We start from the raw sequence: 24819 nt of genomic DNA, 5'->3' as shown, positions 1-24819 counted from the left end.
GGGCTCCTGCCTCATGGCTGCACCTTCCCTTACACTAGGGCATTGCCTTCCAAGAAAGAGGATTGGGAAGGAGGGAACAAGGTAGATTCTTCCCTAAAGCATTTGGAAAGGAGATTCTGTCTTCATTCAGTAGCTGTTTACTAACCGTAATCTGAGCTCTTTGTTTCAGATTTTCATTTAGATCCTTGCGTGTGTTTTCTGGATGCGTGTGCGTGTTGGTCAGCACTTTGGTGATAAATGCCCTGTATTGAGCACATCCATGTGCTCGGCACTGCATAGACATTAGGCCTAAATTATAGAATAACTCTGCAAGACAGGCATTATTTTACAGTTTTTGAAGTGAGCCGTATAAGATTCAGTGAGGGTAAAGCATTTTGATCACGTCAGACAGTTAAGTAGGGGCTGGATTTCCGCGCAGGCTACCTGACCTCAAAGCCCACACCCTTCCCGAACCACAGGGCAGTGTGCTGGTGTACTGATGCTTTGGGGGTCCTCACTGGGGGACATTTTACCAAACATCCTCACTCTTAAACCATAACATTTAACTTTCTTGATTTAAATTATAAGAGGAAAAGTTAGAAATTACTCAACTGGCTCATTAATTTCTATACTAAGAAGACCCCACTGGAGGAGACTTTGGGAGAACCCCTGTGTCTGCTGGTTCTTATGTTTATTGGAGATTCTGTTGAGCTGTCTGCCCGGAACTCTTCATTCAGTTATAACAAAGAACCTCCTAAAGTTTAGGAACTTTTTTCTCTCCCTTACCTGGAAGAGATAAAACATGAACCCAACGTTCTCTCCTGCCTGTCGGAAATAGGTTATTTTCCAAACAGATGGCTGTTTGCGTAGCTCTCACTCTGGAGAGGTCGTTTACCAGGCTCCTTGGTTACTAGACCTTCACTTTAGAAAGAATGTACCAGACCCTCAATTGGGGAAGAAAAGGAGAGGGCGATTCTTTGTTACTCTTTGCTATTCCTCCATGCTGCTTGTCTGATTAAGCAGCCTCCCCGGCTGTAATGTGTGTGCCCGGGTCAGAATGTTATACTCTGTGCCAGGCCAGTGTGGAGGAAAATGCACATTGTTTTCATCTCGGGTTCCCTGACGTGGGAATGGTACTGGAAACACGGTACTACCTGAAAACTAGATTATGACATAACCAGAAGACGTAAGACTGTGACCACAGACACTCCCACTCACATTTACCTTCACGGGGATGTGAAGGCCACTTTGATGTTCTCAGGGGAGTTCATGTCTCTTCAGTAAGAAAGGAAACAACAAGTGCCTGTTGGAGAAAAAGGCTATAAATATATAAAAGAACAAGTGAACAAAAGAAAGAGCTTAGGTGTAACTTCCTGGAGAATTTTTCTCCGTTCCTCAGTTTCGGACGTGTTCCTGTGAGTGTCTCAAATAGGCAGCATCTCCCTGATGAAGGATCTGAATTGGCCGGTCTTTTCAGAGCCTTCGAGGGGCCGTTGTGTTCTGTGCCCTCTTACCGGCTGTGTGTCTTCTGCCCAGGCCCGCGGCCCCTGAGAGCTTGTCCCCTCGCCTGTAAGGTGACAGTGCGTTTCAGCACAGGTGAGAGCACCAGGTGAGACTGTGCACGCTAAAACACTCTGTACAACTTGAAGGGCTTTGCCGTTGTCAGTGCCACCGAGAAGCAGACGTAAGAGGTGAAGAGAAACAAAGAGCAGTGCTAAACAGGCTGTTACATTCCTTCCCCCGTTGCCCACGAGGAATGAAATCACTGCTCGTGCCTCACAGAGACAGCCTGGAAACTGCTCATCAGAATTGTTCCTGCCATCTGCTTGAGGGGTCTGGGGAGTGAACCGGGTTCTCGTCCTTCTCACCCCAGCCTTCCCGGAGCCAGTCTTGCTGTGGGAATGTTACATCAGTATTTCTTTTCTAAGTGAAGGGGTCTAATAGAGAAAAACTCACTCTTACAGATGGGAGTGGCTACAAAGTAGGGTTTTTATTGTATGTTTTTTAATTCGGCCACACCACGCAGCAAGCAGGGTCTTAGTTCCCCGACCAGGGATCGAACCCAGGCCCTCGGCAGCAAATGCACCAAGTCCTATCCACTGGACCACCAGGGAATGCCCCATACGTAGGATTTAGAACATAAGATTCATAGATCTGAACGCCCAAGATAACTGGCCTTTTAGACACAGTACAATTGTGGTTTGTGGTAGAATTCATCAGTCCTCCTAAGGAGTTTTTTAGATTAGAAGTGAATCAGGACCCCTTTATAAACTTTTCAACCTGTGTTCTTCAGACCAACCCCATTTCCCTTGATTCAGTTTCACAAATTGGTCATAAGAATAAAGAAGATATCAAGACAGTTGGAGGGAAAAGAGTGGCTTACTGGGAAGATATGAAGGAAAAAGGTAACAATTTCATGTGGGGAAAGGAGGGCAGGATAGAGTTTCCAAGATCCCAGAGAGAAGTGAGTTGTTACTTTGGGGATAAACCCATCTGCTTAGAAAGCATTTGGCCTAGAAGTGTTGGATAGGGTAGTGATGACACAGAGTGCAAAAGATTAAACTTGAGATGTTTCAAGGCCAAATCCAAAATCCTTCGACACCAAGCAAATAAATTCCATTCTTTTTAACTCTTGACGTTCTCTGCGGTCGTGCAGTCAGTTCCCCTGTCTCTGTTCTCTCCTTATTTCTGACCCTCCTCTCTCTCCCCTCGCCTGGCCCCCGGCCCCATCTCAATCCTCCTGATTATGGCATTTTGTAAAACTCAGCTAAGCACTGTACTCAGAGGCTCTGCCGTCCAGGTCTCTTGTGTACGGAGAGCTTCCTCTGCCGTGGCCGGAGTTTCAACTTGCGGCTTCCTCAGGGGGCGGCAGGAATGACGTGTCGTTAAACTTGGACATAAAAGGGCTGAAGGTGCTTTGACTGCTGTGTCTGTCTGGGCTTTGTTACTTAGGGACCCAGACGTGCAAAAGTCCCCGCTCTCCCACGTGGCGGAGCGTCTGAGAAGCCGGCCGAGGGGGTGGGTGCCAGGGGTGGTGGCTTTGTCCCTGAGCCCCCAGGGGGCCCCCCTGAATTCCCAGAGGCCGGCGGGCTTTCCTCTCCTCCTGCAAGTGGCAACCCGAATTCTGAGTGGAAAGTGCATCTTTGCCCTTGGCCGGTGTCCAGCATTCCTCGCTGAGCGAATAGGATTTGGAATGTCAGAGTCGGAGGGCGGGAGCGTGTGGGGCTGCGTGTTTATATGTGAAAGCAGCCTCCTCTGGCTTCCTGAGACTGCTTCCTTCTCCTAAACTCTTAGTACCTTATTTATGTGTTGTTCTTTGGTTTTTGTTTTTAAGTTGTTTAAGTTGCGTTTATCACGGCGGTTGGTCACAGGGGCACTTCCAGACCCCGTTCAGCCCTGGAGCCCGGCTCCGGGGAGGCAGCATGGTGTCCAGAGGATTTGCGTGTCTTCCCTCCGGATGAAGAGACAGGAGCTGTTCGCAGGCTCGTCCTCCGGGGGATCTGAGGTCGTCTCCTCCGGGGCGTGACCTGCTGTCCCGGAACCTGGACCCAGGTTCTGTGGGGCACAGGCCTCCGTGAGTGGCGCCCTTCGGGAAGACTGGGGCCGGGCTGGGTCGGCAGCAGAGCCCAGCCCAGCGCCTGTGCTGGAGCTGGATTGAGACACGCCTCGGCCCCCATGTGACTGTGGACTCATTGACTGGGTGGCTTCTACCCTTGATTCAGTTCAGCTCGAAGGTGCGATCTGGGGGTGCCCGACCGGCTCTGCCACCGAGGGGCCATGTCCTCCCTGCACAGCCGAGGCAAGGACCTCGCTCGGAGCAGGACGCCTCAGTCGGACTCGCCCCCGGGCTCGCCCTCCCTGACGGCCAGGACGCTCCGAGTAAGCGGCCCTCCCTCCGTCCGCGGTCTGTTGGGGGCGGGCTGTGAGGCCGGGCCCCGGGGGTCGGTCAGGGCAGAGGGGATTCAGGGCGTGTGGAAGCAGCCAGGGGGACGGAGGCCCCACCAGGAGCTGTTCTGCAGGAGGTTCCTGTTTCTGATTCTTAACGGCCTCTTAGGTGAAAGTGGACTTGAATGCATGACACAGCTTCTGCCTTCCAGCTTTTCAGCGTCACTTGTGAAACGCCTGACAGGAAGAGTGTAGAGGCCTCCTTGCCGTGTCTTACGGGCTTTCTCTGATTTACGCGGCTGTGTTTAGTCAGTGCCTTTCCTGTGTTTTATGGGTCAATACGGTGTTTCAGGAGAAGCAGCTCCCAGTGGCTGCGGAACCACGTTCAGCGACCTCAGGCACGTGTAGGCTCTGCGTGTGCAGGTTCTGCACGTGCATTTGTGCAGGCGTGTACATGCGGGGGCGTCTTTGTGATCCTGTGTGTCTGTGAGTGATAAAGAGAGAACAGGGTGGGCAGGCGTTCTGGGCACTGGGGTCCTGCTCCTCCGTGACCGTCAGGAACCTCTGCGCTTAAAAAGCCAAAGAAGTACCTCCCGGCTGTAGACAGCCGGCTCTGGGGGTGTTTGCAACGCCCCAGGCAGGTCCAGCCTGTCTATCTAGTGCGTGTTTCTGTGGACGTGGATTGCACGTGGATTCAGGTGTCCCCCGTGGGAAGCCGGCAGAAGCCCGCCGTGCTGCCGAGGGCCCTGCTGGGCACGCGGGGTGAGGTGGCAGCCCCTCCGTAGTTAGCGAGAGCGTCTCTGCCGGGGAGCAGGTTGGTCACAGCTTCCTTATTTGGAGAGGAAGCCTGAAGAAGCCCTGGGCTCTTCTGAGTGGCTTGATACCATGTTCAGTGTCTGTCTCCCAGTGTAAATGACCACGGGGTCTCTCCCGTGTGTGTATCGCCGTCGTGGGTGTGGCAGCCTCTTTGCACGTGGCCTGGGCTGCTCTCACCAGGGGAGCGCGCCCCCGCCGTGCACACAGCCGCCAAGCTGGGTCCCCAGGACGGAGCGAGCGCTGGTTCCCTTCCCTCTCAGCGGCACCGGGGTGCCTCGTGGTGTGAGGAGCCCTTGTCAGCCTCGTTCAGCCCCGTAGCCCTGGCTCCTGGAGCAGGGATGCCCCCCTTTCCCTTCCTGGGTGAACCCGTGTCCTCTCTAGAGGGGCTGCTGCTTTCTTCTCGGCCCGGTCCTCATGCCACCGCTCCCCCTACCCCCGACTTTTTAGACGGAGGCCGCAGTGGGAGAGAACTTGAGGATTTGGATTATAGGAACTGAAACTGGTGGCTTGCGTGACGGGCTGCTTCCCAGGTTCAGTGCCCGTGTCCGCGGGTTTCCGCCGTCACCTCAGCTCCGTCTGTAGCTCCCGGAGTCCAGACAGCCTGGACCTGTGCTGCAGAGACCGTTCACACTCCACTGTAGTGTTGGAGAGAGCGGCAGACACACGGGCTAATTCAGGGGCTGCTGACCCTCGGAATGGGTTACAGAACCAAGATGTACCTCCTAGGAGTCCAGTCTCGTCTCGTCTCATCTCGTGTGCTGGCGGGTTCGCGTGCTCTCTGAGAGCTGGTCTGGGCGTCGGGTGGTGGTGGTGGTGTCTTACCTGCCTCCTGATGCTGCTTCAGGACAGATGCGGGGTTATACCTGCACTGTGTGATACAGATGTCACTGCAGGGCAGGCTGGGGCACACTTCTGAGCATCTAATGCCAATAAAAACACAAGCATTCTATCCAAAATACCTAACACATTCCAGGCCTGAGACTTTCACCGCCTCGAGTAATCCTCAGGCACCTACAAGGCGGGTGTTGCCGTCCCCGTGTCACAGGTGAGGACACGGAGGGACGCAGAGGAGAGGCTCCTTCCGTAGCGTCCTCACCAGCGAGGGCAGAATCCGGTCCCACCCTCCTCGTCAGCAGCACCGGAGCTCACATCAAATATATTTGAAGGTTAAGGACACGCCAGGGTCAAAGCGGACAGTTAAGAGCTTGGGCAGCTCTGGACGTGGTGGGGATGCAGGAAGCTGAAATGGGGGGGCTGTGTCTGCAGACAGGGAGCCACACCACAGGGGCCTGGGAGCCCCCTTAGGGGCAGAAGCGCCTGGGCCTCTCGCAGCACACGTGCTGGGGTGCGTCTGCTGGGAACAGCTCTCTCCGTCCTCACGGAACCTGGGGGACCCCTGCTCACGCCGGTCCTGTCAGAGGCCACACGCGGCTGAGGAGCTGTAGCTGCCGGAGCCGGCTCCGTAATCCTCAGGGTCAAAGCACACACCAAGAGAAGTAGTGTTGTCAAAAGGGCTAAGCAGTAAATGCTTCCATGTAAGGAAAGCGTCCTCGAAGGGAATTTTAAAATAATGGCTGCTGGACACCTTGCTGTTAGATGTTCAGGAAGCAGAAAGGGCAGCCTGTAAACTGCAGCTCATACGGGTTATTTCTAACTTGAGAAAACAAGCGGTAGGATGATTTTTCAGTAATTGGAAAACCGAAACTGTCTTCTCATGCCTTTAAACTCCCAGCAGCATCTGATACTTTTAATATTATGTAATTCAGTGTTTCTGTACTTGGTAAAACTATGACCGTTTTTAAATAGATAACCTAATGTTTGCCTAGAGATTGTGCAACTAATATCCTCCCTAATGAAATAATCACTTACATGAGAAGACAGTACGTGTCCTCACCAGCCAAGGATTTTGTTTACTTTCTCTAGTTTCTAGTTTAAAAATAACAAACATTTGTCATTCTCTGAACACGAGATTATACTATTCAACATCGTTTTTAAATCCACCCCTCCCTCCGTAAGGAGGATGTCCACCACCCACCCCTCATAACCCACTAAAGCTGCTCTGGTCTCTGCTGACCCTGAGAGCGAAATACTTTTTTTAAACAATTCTTTTGACTTTCACACTAGGTTCACACTAGTCCAATGTCTCTTTATCTCTAAAAATTGGGGGGCGGGGGGGAGGGGGTACTCCCTGAGCGACAAACCTGCTCGCCTCTGATTTCTCAGGGGAAGCGGAACAGCTTGCGGTCACCCTCGTTACTGATGGGCGCCATGCCAGTATCTGTTGGTGCAGCGTTGAAGGCTCAGCCTCTCCTCACCCTGTGAGCCACTCCACGAGGTGCCAAGCTCACACGTCTGTATAAAAGCTTCCTTTTGATGTAATTTTCCAACATAAAAAAAATAATAATTCTGCACTACAAACATATTAGACGCCTCTAGCTCCTTCTTGCTTCTTAATCACTGTGAATATTATTGGGTCTCAAGTTTATAAATTCTGTTAACTTAAAAACTAGTCAATTTAGATGGTTTAGCATCTTAAAATCATCTTGAAAGCAAGAGCCAGGTAATTACTGGTCAGTCTTCTCAAATTATTATTTGCTAGTTTAACAAAACATTCTTCAATACAGGGCATATCGAAAAGATAACAGACTACTTAGGAATGTCCAACTTGTAGTGCTTAGTTGATGTTTGTTGTACTGAATAGTTTTGAAGTAAGTGGGACATCAGCTGAACCCTGGGAATCTTTTAAATAGACAGATTTTCTTTGAATTGGTTGGTATTTATGATAACAGAATTTGGCCTGCATCTATAAACCAAGATCAGTGGCATTTTTCCCATGTAACCTGGATTGTTATTCCTTTAGGACTTTCATCTCAAGAGAAAATACACAGAGTTTACATAATATTTTTCACCCCAGCTGTTAATGTAAATAAAGGGGAAAATTTACCAGCTTGTTTTGTTTTATAACCAGCTCTACAAACTAATGAGGGTACATTTGGTAGAAAGTCAGGGGACAGGATCGCTGCCCTCGAGAGCTCACCCACGGGTGCTCCTCCCTTCTAGGCCCTGGTGTGGAGTCCGTGTCTTTGCCTCCTTTGTGCTCTCCTGTGGCCAACACCCAACAGCTTTTAGGCTGTTCCTTTATCCTTTGTTCCTCTCCTCCTGCTCTCGTGCTTCCAATCTGGAATCCATGTTTTACTCCTTTATAATCCGTTGTCAGGGGACGAGAAGCATTTGTCTGGGTGAATAATACTGGCTAAGGGTGCAAGCTGTTAACCATTTTTTTTCCTCTCTAATTAAAACCACTAGTGTATTGGGTTGGGTTGGGTTTGGTTTGGTTTTTTAAATTCCACTCAAGAGAAGTCAGTAAGCAGTAACTCTTTCTCAAGGAATCTTCCTAAGCAATGTAGTGGAACCTGTAGGAGTGAAAGCAGTTCCCCACCGGGAACGGTTCCATGAATCCTAGGTGGACGCTGGGCTGGGTCAGCCACGGACGAGAGGCTCGTTCACCAGAGACTGGTTCCATGGCAGATGAACACCAAGGCCACCTACCCTGTTCTGAATCCTCCCACGATTAACGTTCCATGAGCATCTGCTACGTAAGTAGGCCTGTACTAGATCTGGAATCGAGAGATGAAAGACACAGTCCCTGCCCTCAGGGAGCCAGCAGTCTAACTGGGGAGATGAGAAGGGAACTCCAGGATTATAACAAGGGGAAGTGAATCTTCTAATAAAGGTATTGGGCCCAGGTGCTTTGTTTTAGGAGGCCGGTCAACGGGAGATGCATAAGGCTGTTGAACGGACAGTGAAAGCAAGCAGTGCATGACCAAGGTGGAAAAAAGACGAGAGGAAGTAGAGTACTACTCTGAGAGCTGCAGATCGGTGTGGCTGGGACAGGAGGTATAATTCGGAGGGTGAAGGAGGGGTGTGATCAGAAGTTCAGCTGGAGACGCACAGGGGCCGGTTCGTGTTGGGCTTGGCATGTCGTTCCGAGGGCTTGGAGAGCTGGCCTGTGGGTGAAGGACTGAAAAGTTGGGGTCAAGTTGCTGTGATCAGAGCTGTTTGCTTGTCAGAGAAGTCGCTCCGGCAGCTGAAGGCTGGACTGTCGGCGGGCCTGGGGGTAAGGTCGGTCCTCCGGTGAGAAGTGAGGGCCTGGACGGAGGCGCTGTCCGGTGGTTGGAGGACCGTCCAGCTGTTTCGAAGTGGACTGGGGCGGGGTGAGCCCATGACCGGGCAGGGGCCAGGGCGACTCTCAGGCCTCTGGTTTGGGCCACTCGGTAGAAACCAGCAGGACACGGCTCAACGGGCAGGGCAGGAAGCAGAGGGTGCCGAGTGCGGAGGCGCCTCGTGCTGGGATGTGCTGAGTTAGAGGGACTTCGGGAGGTTCGGTACTGACACCAGAGAGTAGTTGGTCCGAAGCTTGGAAGAAAATAATGGGCTGAAAATACTGATATTTATGATTAAAACCAAGGAGCAGATGTCAACGTACGGACCGAGCTGGGAATAAAGCCTTGGGGAGTAACAGCAAGAGGTTAGAAGGCTCTTCCCGCGTGTGGCCTTTTCCTCTCCAGTCACCACGGGGTTACATGAGGGAAGACAGGAGGCCTTGAGTCTTGTCTGTCTGTCTCCAGGTATTGTGGTCAACTTGATGTTCCAGTGATGAGCTGCAGCCCCAGAGAATCCAGAGATGGAGGGTCAGTTGGGTCAAGAGGTTGGGGTCCTCGTTTTCAGTACAGCCAGCGGGGCCACCGGGGAGAGCGTTTCCCACTTGAGCAGTTCCCAGATTATGCAGCATCGCTTCTCCCTCTTCCTCAGCCTCGTAATATGTGGGGGAGCTGGTGGTTAGAATCAGGAGCTGGAGGGAGCGGCTCGGGCTGGCTTCCAGCTGCCTTCTGCTGCTTTCGTTTCTGGTCCTGACTGTGTGTCACTCAGGGGGTGGCAGCTGTCCACACCTGGGGTTAGGCCTCATCCCCGCCCAAAGCCCAGCCTCCTCCTTGGGCGACAGTACAGGAGTCCTGCCGGTGAGCTGACGGGGTAAAGACATGGAAGCGTGTCTAGACTTTGACCTCCGCCTGCTTCCTTGTGAAAGCAGCGTCTTTGTGTCAGAGCGTCACAGCTCCTGTGGACTTCCAGAATCGACCTCCCGTGGTTGGTTATCTGGGAGAGAGTATAACTATGTGGACAGTAGAATAATACCCTTAAATGCCTGTGGGTTAGAAAGGGTAAGTAGGAACTAGCCTGGATAATCAAAATCTACAGACAGTCAAAACCCTTGACTTGAGTGGAAGAGTTGGCTTGAGCTGATTCCTCTGGCAGCCAGCAGGCCCCAGCAGAGAGGAGTGGGCAGTGGAAACTGGTATTTATAGAGCATCACCTGTGCTAGGTGCCGTGGCAGGCACGCGGCTCTCACTTCATCCTGCTGATAACCTTACGTGCCGGGTACCATTCCCCCGACTTTACCCATGAGGACGCTGAGGCAGAGGGAAGTTAGTAGTTGTCTGAGCCCATGTACCAGCAGATGCTGGAGCCGGCAGCGCTAAGCTGTGTAGCGGTCCAGGGAACCACTGCGTCTCCGTGAAATAGCTCCTGAGTTATTGCTAATATCCCTGACCATTCAATCTGTTTTGAAAAGAGAGATGGCGATAATAAACCTATTGTAAAGAAGGAGAAAGTTCACAGAATAATTTAGAAAGAGACAAATCAATTTAGATGAAGTCAGAATTTTGCAACATTTAAAAGTAGGTATAGTTTTGTTACTTCTGAGTATCTACATTAGAACTGTTGCTAAGGAGAAAAGATCTGCTCTACCCTTGAAGGTTGTCACCTAAAAATCATTTTTAGCGAGTGTATTAGTAAATAGTTCTCTAAAGCCATTTTTATAAGTACTCAAAAACAGATCCATTAGGTAAGGTCATTTATCTTATCTTTTTATGCTATTAATTTACTTATAAAATAATTTCTAAGCAGATGGTACAAAGGTATGCTTCAATTCAGGACCTGTTACATTATAACAAGTTCTGAATTAGAAGAGCCTGAATTTCTGAGGTTTCTCTTATCTCAGGGATCTTTCACCTGCCAAAAATCAAGCACCCTGCACACGTGTCTCCTGTCCCTAAGGCCTGTACTGTACAGCACCAGTTCTGCTCTGGGAGTGCAGTTTAGCCCCCTAAATCCAAAGAACCTGGTGCGTCTGAAGACTCAAGGTCCATAGGGGGTATAAAAGGTCAAATTCAGTGGCCGAATCAAAGAAAGCTTCAGTTCTTTACCTTTCAGAGCTGCCAGTAGCACTTGGGCTACTGATGAGGTCCCAGCTAGTGCCCGATTTCTCACAGGACAGGTCATGCAGAACAGTGTCATTCTGCACGACCACCCTGTTTCTGACTCCAGGCTGATGCTTTTCATAGGGTCGTCCTCCCACGAAGCCTTACCAGAAACCTCCAGACAGCGTCGGTCTTTCTTTTCTGGCAACCCTTTTTATCTGCTGTGTGTACCAGACAGCCTAGTGTCTGACTGCACTCAGGTGATGACTCTCACTGTTGTGTGGATGTGCTCAACTTTCCCCCACCAGAGAGGGGATCTGAGCCCAGAGGACACTGTCTGAGGCCCCCTCCCTCACAGGGAAGGGATGCACTGCCGACCCTGGTCTGGTCTCTACTCCTGGCCTGCGCGGCCCCCTGGAGGGGGTCGGCCGTGCACTGTGAAATCCTGTTTCTGTAGTGAGGGCTAATAGCCACAGGTGTTCTCGAGGCTCTTCAGATCCCCACTTGTTGCAGTTTGCTAGTGTGTCGACAGCTCTAAAATATGTGAGTTAATATTTTGGTTTCTGTGGGAACAGAGAGAGAAAGCTAAGAACAAAGGAAGTCCCTAACCTTCTGTGGAACTTACTTAGCAGAAAAAGTTTTTCCTTACGCTACTTAGGTCCCGAGTATCTGTTTCCTCTTAAGAGGTGAGGTCTGGAGAGCCTCACTAACCCCTTGGCAAGGGTTTTGATTCACAACCTAGTCTGAATAAAATTAAAATAACTGCTACCCACATAGGCTGCTGGACAGTGATATTTCCCAGGTGACAAATCCACCTCTTCCCAGGCTGTGGGCCTGGAAGGCTTGATGCTGAGGAGGCATGACGATGGCCCTAACGGGGTGGCGGGACCCACTACCCTGCAGAGCCTCACAGCCCTGGGGGCCACGCTCAGGCCACACTTGGAATCGTCTGCGCGATGTCAGGGGCTACTGCAACTTCGTGCACCGTGCACGCCAGTGCAGACCTGAGACTAAGTGAAAGTGTGTGTTCAATGTGAGTGACGTGACCCCTGGCTAGAGCCACACGCGTTAGAGCAGCTCGTCCTTCGTCACCGTCACCTGGCGTGTGAAAGCTGCCTGGAGAAGACGCCGCAGTCTGCAAGTGTGCTTACGGATCATAGGGCTTTACAGATGGCCTTTAAACACAAAGGGCTTGCCTTGGGTATTTCAGAGAAACTTTAGTACGTTCCGATATTTCCTTCTACAATAAGTACATTGTACTTATTCAGAAGCTGGGACTATCCATAAAGAACAGGTACAGGCCTGCATAGAAAACAAGAGCTGTAGAATTCCAGTAATGTTTGGGCAGCGTGGTCTATAGATATAGCAGAAGATGGGTCTCTTTCTACCATTTGAAATACAATGAGATGGACCAGAATCTGTGCGGTAGCATTCAGTCATCTCCTTTCTACGTGCAGTATTAAATTGGTAGGGTCGTTACAATCTGGCAGTGAGGTTCTTCAGAAATATTTACAGTGGAAACGGGATTATAAGTACTGTATTTCTTGACTTTCCTGTTTTTCCCCGTATGTATTAAGTACTTGGTAAAGACAAATCGAGGAGTAAAGGAAGATGAAGTTAGCTGTAACCTAATACTTCTAATGCTGTTAGAATCTGGCTTGGAGGTGTCCTCTGGCACACACGGCTGCTCGGTGGATGCACACTTGCCCAGCACCAGTCGTGCTTTCAGCATTGTTCTGATTCAGAATGTCTGTAATCACCCAGCTGCAGCTGACTGGCCGTGTACTGTGGATGTTCCTTCCTCTGAGGATGTTACAGGTAAACTAGACCATGTCTTTTTAAAGTGGGACTTTCTAAACTGGCTCGTTTCGATGCCCCGGCCTGGGCTCCAGGGCCCGTGTATGTGATGAGGTGGCCCTCCCTCGGCCTGTTACGGGCGTCACCGACCTTATGAGATGTGGGCGTGATCCAGTCACCAGCCCTGCACGCAGAGAGCTTTCTTGGCTGATGGCAGAGGAGTGTGGAAAGGAGCCCCCGTGTCACTGCGTGAAGTGGGGAAGGACACGGGGGCCTCCAGGAGCAGCGGCAGCCCCGGCGGCCACAGGCAGCGGTTCTCCCCCGGGCCTCCAGGTGAGAGCCCAGCCAGCAGACACCCGGTTCTGCCCGTGAGAACCTGAGCAGGGCGTAGCCAGGCCGATGGTGGGGCAGCAGCAAGAGAAAATGAATATCGTTGGACGTCTGGTGATATTAAGGGAATACTCATTTTTTAGATACAGGGAAGAGCACCTAACGCAGGCCTCAGCATCACTGTGCCCTACTGTCACACCTCTGCGTAAATCGTGAAAGCTTTTATCCCCCGCCCCTGCCCCCACGTGTATCTCCAAATTGTTCAGGATCCCCAGATATATTACTGGAACGGTAAGACTCAGAAAGATCCTTTTCAGAGCTGGAGCCCACTAGGCTGCCCTTCCAGGTTTCCCGAGAGCCCCGATCATTTATGTTATAGGGTGCTCTTCCCTGCAGGCAGAAGGCTTAGGAAGCCTGAGTGTGTCTGAGACGAGTATAGGGAAGGATTCTCAAACTCCAAATGTCGTAGAACGATTGTCCCCAGAGCTCAGGTAGCGTCCAGGTCTGCGGCGGGTCCTCACTGCAGCCACACCCACGCTCCTCAGAGCTCGGGCCTCTCCCAGGAACACGGAAGTGAAGTAGGAGGTTTACCCGGAGGCTTTCCCATCGCTGCAGCGTCAGGCCCATTTTGGTCTTGGTATGGCCACGTGACGTGGTTCGTTCCTTTCCCTTGGGCCCAGCTTCCAGAGCTAAGATTTTATTTTAAACTTGGTCAGAGGAGTTTGGTTTTAATTATCTGCCTTCCTGAACTCCCGATAACTTCACGTTAAAAGCTTTCGTGGGGGGTTTCCTAGCCAGTCTCTGGTGTTCGGAGAAGTCTCCACATTTCACAAATCAAAGCCAGCCCTGTTCCGCCCCTTCCCAGGGTTTCCATCTGAATTCATGGTGCTCTTCGCTCTGTTCTCTTATTAGAGACAGGCCCCAACCCATGAGACTGTTGTGGGAGGATTCAGGGGGCATGAGAGGCAGGAGCCTGCTTCTTGGTTGTGGGAGGATTCAGGGGGTATGAGAGGCAGGGGCCTGCTTCTTGGTTTTGGGAGGATTCAGGGGGCATGAGAGGCAGGAGCCTGCTTCTTGGTTGTGGGAGGATTCAGGGGGCATGAGAGGCAGGAGCCTGCTTCTTGGTTTTGGGAGGATTCAGGGGGTATGAGAGGCAGGAGCCTGCTTCTTGGTTTTGGGAGGATTCAGGGGGTATGAGAGGCAGGAGCCTGCTTCTTGGTTGTGGGAGGATTCAGGGGGCATGAGGGGCAGGAGCCTGCTTCTTGGTTGTGGGAGGATTCAGGGGGCATGAGAGGCAGGAGCCTGCTTCTTGGTTGTGGGAGCAGTTTTTAACTTATGGTGCGTCTGGCTCGTCTTTCTTTTTATTTTCTGTTTTCTGTGTTCGCTTTGGTTTCTAAAGTCTCTGCTGCTGCAGGCCCCATTCACAATGTCTGTGGCCCCCAGTTGGGCCATAAAAGCTGTGAAAGTAATTCCTTCTCTGAGCCGTTTGCCTCTAGCTCAGACACACCAGAGAGCCCGGCCTCAGTGGCCATCAGGCGTTTGTTTTCAGTGGCGGCAGAGCAGCAGTCTCCAAGCAGAAGGTCCTCCTGAGACGTCCTGACTAGAGCACGTGCCACGGGACGTTGGTCTTAACCTGTAGGCTGCGTAGAAGGCTCGGGCCTTTCCTAAAATAAACGGCGTCACCATGGGCAGATGCGCCGTTCAGACCCGGCTCGAGAGTGGAGTGAGAGTCGCTGCCCCACGTCCACGGGGGGAGCTTGCAGGGAGAGATGGGCCTTTCCCAGAACACAGGCGAGGGGAACCCCCACTCCTGGCCTCCGAAGGGCGCAGGTTGGCTGGGGCCCCAGGCCCTGTGTTCTGGGGCTTCTCCTCAGTCGCTGCCCATGGGGCCGACTCTCAGGCTCCGCTCTGGAGGGTCTTCGATGTCCTTCCCCAGCCTCTGACGCTGTCCTTTACTGCCCCCCCGCCCCGGCGAGACCACGTAGGCAAGCCCGCACTGCCCCGCCCCCTGCTCTCCAGACCCACTCCGTGCTTTCCCTGCAGGGACGGAGTCAGCTCTTCAGACTGAGACACAGTGTCCGGGTGACGGTGAACTGTGCTCAGTTTGAGTGACAGGAGGAGGAAGAGGGAAAATGGAAGTTAAGTCTCCACCAGTTCAGCCACTCTGCTCCTTTTACCCAAGAAACCCAAACTTTCTCTCCCTAAATCTAACCACTGTTTGTCCGTCAAACACCAGATTATCTAGGATATCAAGAAACCAAGCAAACCAGTAGTTTCTGGAAGTATGATCTAAATACCAAAGCCATTTTATCAGAAGCTGGGGATTGAGTCCCAGGTCCCATACACTTTTAACCCACTTGCCCTCTGGCCTCCAAGAACTGTCTTCTCAGGCTAATTTCTGTTACGACGAGAACACCATCTCCTCCAGAAATCCCAGGTGTCTTCCTTCTTTGAAATGATACTGTTTGCTTCATGGCAAACAGTGCTACCTCTACAACCTACAACCGTGCTACCTCTATGGCCCCAAATCTTGTTTTCTGAGACTCTCACTCTTCTCTAAGGAGTTAGGTCACCTTCTCGGGACGTGGCTAAGGCGAGTCCTTGAAGGCAATGATAAAAAGCCCGAGGGTTCCAGAGGGCTCCAGGATTTGGGGGGGCGGCGCGGAGGGGGAGTACTAGAAGGATGGAGGGCGGGCTTGGAGGGAGCCCTGTTTCCTCTGACACCTGGATCAGGTGACAGTCTACTCGTCACAACACCTGAAGAAAGTTCATCCCAAAGAACTTGATAACACGCATCTTACATGCCTGAAGAGTATAACAAACAGCAGACTGTCCTATTTGCGTTCAGTTACCCCTGGCAGGTAGAGATAGGAGTGCCGCTCTTGGGCAGCCCCCGTAGGACGCACCGCCCTCCAGGCTGGCCTCTGGGGTGGGCTTGCCTGGGGCTGCCAGGACCCGTGGGCTTTTTCTGATTGCTGCGTGGCAGTGCTAACCTATTTTCTGTGTCTTTAAGTTTTTGCCTGTTTGTATCTTGCATCAGCCTCCTCAGTGGAGGCCACTCAGTGTCACTGCATGCGATGCTGCCCTGTGTCTGAGAACTTCCGCTGGTGCGATGATGGCATCAGCAGCTCCGCAGTACTTCCAGGCCATCCCGAGTGGGAAAGGTTAGTTACCTGGTGCTCTGATAGGAGTCGGTTAGTGGAGATGAGTAGTATGCTTTGATACTACAGAATGGCTCAGACTGAGGCCTGGGAGAAGCCAGATTTCCCTGCCTTAATGAAAGGGAGAACTTTCTTCACTTAGAGAGGCCGCTGCCAGCGTCGGCACAGCAGACTGAAAGCTGGAGATGTAGTAAAGTCTCCCCCCACGAATCACGTTCTTACAGAGAGGATGTTACCGCACCCTCAAGTGAGATCCCACGGTCTGGGCACCACCGAGTCGGTAAACAGACACGTCTGTCGGTCACGTCGCCAGGCCCCCGTCTGCGCCCTGGGCACAGGTGTGCTTGGCTTTCTGTGGGAGAAGACGACCAAGGCTTGGGGCAAGCTGGCGAGGTTGTAAAGGGGTCGTTCTCCGTGCCTGGGGAGGGCGTGGGAGGCTCCCAGAGGCTCTCCCATGGGGGCGATGGAGCGTGAGAAAGGCCGTTCTGCCCAGAAGCCGCGAGAGAGTGGACGGGAGCCTGTGTGCTCAGTCCCCCCCCTGCCCCACCCCGGCCTCCCAGGTCCTGAGCTAACTTGCTGCTCTAACCAGCAGCAGCCAGTGTGGTGCGTTTACAGCTGCGAAGCGAGGCGGAGCTGGCAGGGCGTTGAGGAGTCACTGGTCTAGATGTCAGAACAGAGACTGGTTCCCAGGCCCAGCCGATGCTGAGGCCGGCAGGCCCCTTCCCGAAGGCTGAGCTGTTGGCTGGGTGTTTGGTGAGCAGTGCAGGCCCTGGGGGCATCACTGGGAGTGAGGCGGTGGCCAAGCCGCAGGGAGGGGGTGCGGGGAGACCTTGGATGTGTGTGTGCGCGTTTCCCAAGCATCATCTTCTCGCCCATTTCTGCCGGGAAGGGGCCCCCGGACTCCCCGTCTGCCCCGCGCTGCTCAGACGGGCCCATCGGCACTGCTCTCACACAGCTTCTCTGCTGCCCCTCCTCGGGGCCTGCCCTACGGGCCCTGCTCTCTGCGGTCCTTCAGTTCAGCAGGGCCCCTGGCGTTGCCTGGGATGGAGGTCGGCCTCAGTTACTCACGGGTCTGGGGCGTGTCCCATTGGGCAGTCCCCCTGGGCTGTGAACGCCCCCCGTGCCCCCCCCCGGGCACCACCGAGGCCAGCTCTCAGCACAGAGCTGGCAGGTGGGCATGGCCACCGGGGGAAACCTCAGCACCGCTGAGCACACTGGAAGCGTTTTTATATATTAAGTAATTCTTGAGACGTGGCTAAAATTTAGTTTCTTTTTTGACAAAAGTCTTCAAGTCAGAGAAAAACAACCCTTAGTTAATGTTGGTAAAAGCAGTGATTGATGGGATATTATAAATGTGAGACAGGAGAATTCCTGAATCCCAGACGCACACGTTTTAGGGTGCCCGATTCCAGTGTAGGAGAACGTTACAGACACAGCGCAGGGTCTCTCACTGATTCCTCCGCCTCAGATGGGACACGTCTTCACATTAAAAAGCCCATGGTTAGTGGTGCTTAACCTGGGCTGCATGATGGGTCACCTGGGGGACTTTTTACAATTCATGGAAGAAGGCCCAGCTCTAGGCCTGTGGAGAGAGAACCTCCCAGACTGAGGTTAGGCTGAGGACGTTTTGGAAAAGCCCACGAGAGGATTGATGAATGGAAGCCCCGGGTTCAAGACAGAAGTCCACGGGGAAAAGCCACCTTGCAGCGAGGTCACCTGGTTGGTCCCTCCAGCCAGCAGTGCTGGCGCTCTGCCCCCCTGGGCGGCTTCAGGGTGCGGTATGTGGGGCCCTCACGCGGTGTGACCTTCAACAGAGCAGTGTCCCCAGGCGACGGCCAGAGGAGCAGGGGTTCGCTGCTCCTGTTAGGTCATCGGGCCTGGTTTCTCGTCTTCCTTCTTTTGTCTGCCCTTGAGGATTTTGTTATTCTTTAACACCTCAAAGGAGGGAAAAAAAAAAATACATTTAAATCAATTGAGGTTTTTTTTGGCCTCAGTTCTTTTTATAAAAAAGTGGAGATAGAGGGTAAAGGTCATCTGTGATTAAAAATAAATGTAAAACAGGCATAGTCATTGTTGTTTGCAGCGACCACAGGTAACCGAGCTCAGAGGTCAAATCTGTAAACTCCTTTCTTCTGAGATCTCAGTACTTTGTTACTCTTTTCGTTTTTTTTACCACCATCCTAGGGATGGGTGTGGGCCTTTCCCCCGCTCTCCTCTCCCTTCACTGGGGACCTGGGAGGAAGTGGGGACCGTCCTGGACCTTCACAGCCGTGGATACCGTGTTCACACGGGCAGGGCCGAGGGTGTGAGTGGAGGGAGGTGGGTAGAATGGACGCTGAGATCCAGAGAGGCAGGCTGTCACGCAGGCCCAGGCAGTCCTGGGACACAGGACGGCTTGGTAGGTGGCAGGGCGGGTGATCATTTCACACGTTGCTGGACTCCAGTTTAATGAGATGTGCTCCCAAAGCCTCAAGTCTCGCAAGTTGTGGGCACAGGCGTGGGCGCTTAGCCGAGGAGCCTTTTCTCACACTGTGAGGCTGCACCCCTGTCTTCAGCCGTGAAGCTGAGACGTCTGATTTGAAGAGTACATTTGTAAACGGAAATAATAAATGTCAGTCCCTTGCTAATGCTGATTTCTTTTGTTTGTCTCTTGTTTCTCCAGCATGAACGACTTTCTAGGTAAGACCTTGCCTGCCTCACACTCGTGAGTAGACGCATGTGTGGTTGCACGTGGTTTTGCCTAGTGTAACAGCCTCTCTCCATCCTCCCGTCTCATTTCCACAGCCCCACAGTCACAAGCGGCTCCCTTCGGCCCCCGCACGGGCCCCTCTGTCCAGTCACGCTGCATCCCACCTCCATGTTGGTTCCCCGAGCACCGTGCCCGCTCCCCCCAGCCAGGGCTAGGGAGACATTAGTGTCCTCACCTTCGTGTAGCGTACAGATGACTGGACCGGCCATCTCAGGGGCGGGATGGAAGTACAGAAGGGCACTCAGGGCAGAGGAGAGGCCAGCCTGACTGGCTGGTTCAGGGAACCTGACACTGTTCCCTGTACCCACATGGGGCCCAGGAATAGTTTATCCAGTGAACCAAAGACCTGTTTTGCAATTGCTGAAAAGTTAAGCATATCAGAGTTTGGGGAATGATCCTCTGTAATTTTTCACCTAGTACCTAAGGGTACAAAATTGATCTTCCTGAAGAATAAAATAAAATAATAGAGACTGGGACTTCCGTGGTGGCGCAGTGGTTAAGAATCTGCCTGCCAATGCAGGGGACACAGGTTCAAGCCCTGGTCTGGGAAGATCCCACATGCTGCGGAGCAACTAAGCCCCTGCGCCGCACTACTGAGCCTGCGCTCTAGAGCCTGTGAGCCACAACTACCGAGCCTGCGCGCCTAGAGCCCATGCTCCACAACAAGAGAAGCCACTGCAATGAGAAGCCTATGCGCTGCAGCGAAGAGTAGCCTCTGCTCGCTGCAACTAAAGAAAAGCTCGCGTTATTTTATTATTATAAAATAATAGAGAATGTGGAGCCAGAGTTTGAATCTCCCATTTTCCACTGTTCCTCTGATGACGAAATTAAGAGGAGATTGGGAAGATGTAGTTACAGAATACCATAGGGCATAATTTGTTTAATAATTGAGCTGGTTCTACCTTATTAATATATTTTAAAATTTACAAACTTGCGTGTATTCTTCCTTTGCTTGCCCTCTCACCAAGCACCAGCTTAGGATAAATATAATTTCCAACTAACCCAGCAGAAAACTCGCTTTGCAAAATTGGTGGAGAGTGGTGTTTTGTTGGCTACAGTTAATTTCTTGTGAACTCTGTTACATTATAATGACCATTTGTGAAAATAAATTTCCCTGCAGACTTCAAAATATGCTATAAAACTGTAGCAGTTAACAGTGAGATTCTCGAACACAGTCGACAGCCCCCAAAAGTCATGTATGACTTTCCAACTCAGTGGAGAAAGAATCATTCTAATTACGTAAAATTTAAAATCTCTGCTATTAAAAGAGACAAAAAGGAAAGTGGGGAAAAACATTTTTTGCAACCTATGTTAGATAGTTTTAAAAGCCCCAGTGTATGTAGGATGCTCCTGCAATATAATGAGGCAAAGATTAACAAAGGCTACGAATAGGCCCTACAAAAACTAAGATAAATAATCAAAGGTATTGAACCTCCGTAATGATTTTAAAGCATTAAAATGAACAACAATAAGATATTTCTCCTATTGGATTGAAAAGTTTTAAACCTCTCTAGAGGGCAGTATGGTAACATATATATCTGCATTTAAAATATTATTTATCTCTTGACCAAACAGTTCCACTGCTAAGATTTTATCCTAAGAAAATAACAAATACACTAAGATTTACAGGCAAGTCTTATTGTAGCATTATTTACAGTAGCTAAAAAATTTAAAACAATATGTGTCTATCAATAGAGGATTAAACTGTCATACAGCCATACAGTGGAAGGCTACGCAGTCATTTTTTTTAATGAGGCAAATGTGTTTTTACTTCCATGGTAAGATGCCTGCAGTCTTGAGTGCGTAGGTGTAGGGGAGGGACCACAGAAGGTATTCTCTGGTTTTATTTACAGAAATATTTATTTTGACATCCCTGTTTAACATCCTGCAAGGATATGAACTGAACTGTTGGTAGAGATTGTTCCTTGGGCAGGACCGTGGGGTGACTTTCACTTTCTATTTTAGACACTTTAGTTCCAATGCTTAAACTGTTCAACATGCATGTATTGCTTTTGCAATCAGGAAAGTCAATAAAGAGATTTCTATTTACAAAAGATTTTTTAACTATAAGAAGGAAAAGAATGCAGTAGAAAATGTTGTACGACTGAGCACCTCTGTGAGGAAAAGACAGCCCTTGGTGTCACCAGCAGCTTTGCCCCCACCCCTGCTCAGCCTCTTCTGGTACCTAGTCCACCCCCCACCCCACCCCCGCGTGGCCCCTGCAGGACAGGAACGCGGGCGGAAGGTCCACAGCTGGGGCTCGTCACACCGCCCCGGTTCAGGGGTAGAGCCCTGGAGGGCTGGTTTGCACGTGGCCCTTCCGTGGGCCGCCTTTTAGCTTGGAAAGAGCAAAGTGCCAGAAAACTAGGAGCCAGTGTGAAGGACCAGGGTGCCCGTCATCCGTCCACTTAAGCAGGAGGTCAGCTGAGAGGCCCTTCCACTCATGGACCAGTCAGTACTGGGACGAAGCCACCGTCTGCCCCGAAAGTGCAGTCGCTACGAGACATGAAGTCCTGTCACAGGTGTGGCGTCCAGAGGAGAGGGTGCAACACAAGCTGTCCCGGCACCGGGTGGCGCCCCCGACACCTCTGGGGGTCCAGCCGGCCTGCTGAGCCCAGGTTGCCACCCTCACCCACCCCCGCTTGCAGCTCCAGGCCCGTGTGTTTCTGGCTCATTGGCACTTCATTGGAACCATTTTCTAAGAGCCACTGAGATCCCAGAAACTTCTGCGTTTGAAAGCATGCTCTTGAGGGAAGCTGTTTGGCCCTAAGCTAGTTTGAGAAGCTCTGCGCTTGCCGTCGGCACACAGCCACACCACCGACCTCCCGAGTCAGCTCCATCCTGGGTGGGTGCTGGCCTCCTCCCCCGAGCAGTGCCCTCGGCAGGCGGGGAGGCCCGGGCCTGTTCTGGCCAGAGCGCTCAAGCACATCTTAGGAAAGGCGCCCACTGCCTTAAGCATCACCTCCCTCCACCTTTTCGTTCTCGGAAGCCACTTGTACCTTTACTGTGTCTCCCACAGGTTGGAATTGGGAGGCAGTGACGCCAGCAGCGAGCGGGCCTCGGCCAGAGCCCGCCGGGAGGCCCGCGAGGCCCGCCTGGCCACCCTGAGCAGCCGCGCGGGGGAAGACAGCAGCAGGGACTACAGAAAGGTGGGGGCTTCCGGGTCCCCGCGCAGGGGTCGCCTCCACTCGACCCTCCTGCCTCTTCCTTGCTGAGAGGCGGGAGGGAAGGCGCCCCAGCCACAGATGCTCACGGCCAGCACGTTTACCCCCCTCTCAACCGCTGAATGAACACCCCTTCACGTATTGCTCTCAGTGCAGTAAAAATGCACCTAAATCAGACATTTAGAGGTGTAGGAAAAAGTAAGGGTTAAGAATTGTGGAAAGGGAAATAAGAGTAATGCTGGTTGCCTGGGCCCGGAGAATCACTTGATGGACTGATATTTTTAACAAACACGTGCTTTTAATGAGGTCCTGTGAACGTCAACCAGATACTTCTCGGCAACGGTAAATAGTAACAGTCTGGTTTGGGGGGTTTCCATCATTTTATGGTGCGTTGCCTTTGGTTCTTGAGGGAGAGAACCCAGCTCCAGGGACGGCTCAAAAACCTGCCCTTTCAAGTGCTTAAGATGCCAGGAAAAAACTTTTTTGTTAAGAAAATGTTTTGTTGAACGGAACTTGGCTAAGATGGATACACAGGAGGGCGGCTCCAAAAGGAAGCCTCTTTTGTGTGGGAGCCACGTCTTTAAGCCATGCGCATGCCCTCCCTGCTGGAGGTGGTGGACGGCCTTCCCTGCCCCACCCCGCCTCCTGGGCAGTAACACTGTTGACAGTGGAGCATCGTTTGTGTTCAGCACCTGGGACCTCAGGGTTCCAGCGGCAGGAGAGCCAGAGCCCTTGGCTGAATATCCTCTGTCCCTGGGCCCTTCTGTCTTCCTGCTCTGCCCACAGGGTGGGGACCTGACTCCCTCTTCTCCCTCCCCCAGCTCTACGAGAGCGCCCTGACCGAAAACCAGAAACTGAAAACAAAACTTCAGGAGGCCCAGCTCGAGCTGGCAGACGTGAAATCCAAGCTTGAGAAGATGGCCCAGGTGAGGAGGGGGAGAGGGGAGGGGAGAGGTAATCAGGTCAGCCCTCCCCCTCCCAGAGATTTGGTTTGGGGTTCACACCGCGTTGAACTTAAAATTGGAAAATGATGGTCCAGTGGACCGTTCCTGGCCCCCGAGTGCTAGTAATTACTCTTACGGGTCATCTGCTCATTTCTTAGCGGAGAGCGTGGGCCAGCGTCAGGGCTTGGTCGTGGGCAGTGTGTGCCTCCTGCCTTGTCGGTCGTGGTTTGGTCACAGCAAACCCAGGACGAAGGTGTCATTGGGACGTTGGGTTCTGTCCTGCAGCACCTGTGCCAGAACAAGGAACCAGATAAAGCTCTTCCTCTCGCTGCCAGGCCTGGTTTAATTAGTGGCACATAGCGGGCAGTGCACTCATCGCCAGGGAGATAGACCCTCACTGAAGGCTGGCGCGAGCCCTGTCTTGGGTTATTGCTGGGTCAGCAAGAAGCCGCCTGGAGGCCTGGGGATGAGAATTTGAACTGTTACCGGGAAGCTCAGATGAAGACCAGAGCTGGCTGTCGGTTCCACCCCAGGGTGGGATCCAAAAGCAGAGACGAAAACGCTGGGATCGACGGCAGTGAGCATGTGGGGCTTGGGCCAGTGCCTTCCCAACACCCCCGGGCAGGCAGGGGTGCTGGCGCCTGAGGGGCTGCGCTTTCCTGAAGGGCTCGGCCAGCGCAGAGTGGGCCTGTCCTGGGAGCTGCCCGTCCGTCATTGTCATCGTGGAAGGGCCCCGCCTGATTGTGGCGGCCGGGGCCAACTTGGTCCTGAACCAGCATGGGCTGGTCCTGCCAGGAGCCACGGCCCGCCTGCCCCGCTCCCTCCTCTGCAGAAGCCCCAACAGTGCATCCTTTGAGCTTTGGGGTCTCGGCTTTGGCGTCGCGAGCCGGGGACACAGATTGCACAGAGGGCGTTGAAAATAACCTCAGCCTTTTAGCCACTGGGGAAGAGCATTGACTTTCTAGCCACCTGCTTTGCTGGGTGTGTTGGAATATACTGAGTTTTGCCAAATACAAGTTACTAGAATTCAGAAGAAACGGTGGTGCTACAAACCAAGCCTCTGCTCTTTACCAAAATTGGACCGTTTGGCGGGACAGTGGAGGGGAGGCCTGTCGACGCCACACATCCGTGTGGAAACAGTTACCACGTGCACACACGGCATGTTCCCATGAAAGGTCCACCCGAACTCAGAGGGGTTAGGGTTAAAACAGGGCAAAACAAAATTAGTTCTTTGTCGAAGAGAACTAGTTAAGTTCTCTTTGTGTAGGTGAACCAAGTAGTGAAATCGGCATGGCTTCTACGCTGCTCAGGCTTAGGGAAGAGAGGCTTGTGGTGCAGACAGGCCGCGGCTGTGACCTTCAGAGCAGATGGTGAGAGCCCAGGACAGGAGCCAGAAATCCCAATTTACTGCCAGTTCCAGCTAGTCCTTAATTTTTTGAAAAAGAAACCTCCTCAGTAAGACCAGCATAATTTCTGTACTTATTAAATGTTTCCATGCCTGGTACTAGGCATAAAAGTAGTCACTCTGTCGTCATTAACTATCTATTGATTGTAAGAAATTCTGCCCAAAAGGGACTCAGGGGTCATTTCCCTGCCCTTTATAAGAGTCGTTCCCTGAAGCTGTTCTCTGCTTTGTAGCTGTGGCAGCTAAATGTTTTTAGCTCCTCTCAAAATCTATATTAAAAGTAGAAGATGATCCAGAATCAAGTTCTAATCTTATCTGGAAGCCCAGGGGAT

The 24819-nt window shown here is 52.1% G+C and overlaps 1 protein-coding gene across 9 annotated transcripts in view; it reads left to right on the top strand.

The window, feature by feature from the left end:
- The window catches only part of PPP1R12B (protein phosphatase 1 regulatory subunit 12B), a 192951-nt gene that overhangs the window by 157600 nt on the left and 10532 nt on the right, over window positions 1-24819 (top strand). For all 9 annotated transcript variants that reach the window (XM_082857390.1, XM_082857389.1, XM_082857388.1 and 6 more), the window contains 3 exons: window positions 18888-18904; window positions 21994-22123; window positions 22960-23064. In XM_082857390.1, coding sequence (XP_082713516.1) covers window positions 18888-18904; window positions 21994-22123; window positions 22960-23064 — 252 coding nt within the window. The remainder of the gene's footprint in view (window positions 1-18887; window positions 18905-21993; window positions 22124-22959; window positions 23065-24819) is intronic.

The sequence above is a fragment of the Leucopleurus acutus genome (assembly GCF_964270905.1).
Source record: "Leucopleurus acutus genome assembly, chromosome: 2".
Taxonomy (NCBI): domain Eukaryota; kingdom Metazoa; phylum Chordata; class Mammalia; order Artiodactyla; family Delphinidae; genus Leucopleurus; species Leucopleurus acutus.
Note: the sequence above shows the minus strand (reverse complement) of the source record. Positions and strands in the feature narration are given on the sequence as shown.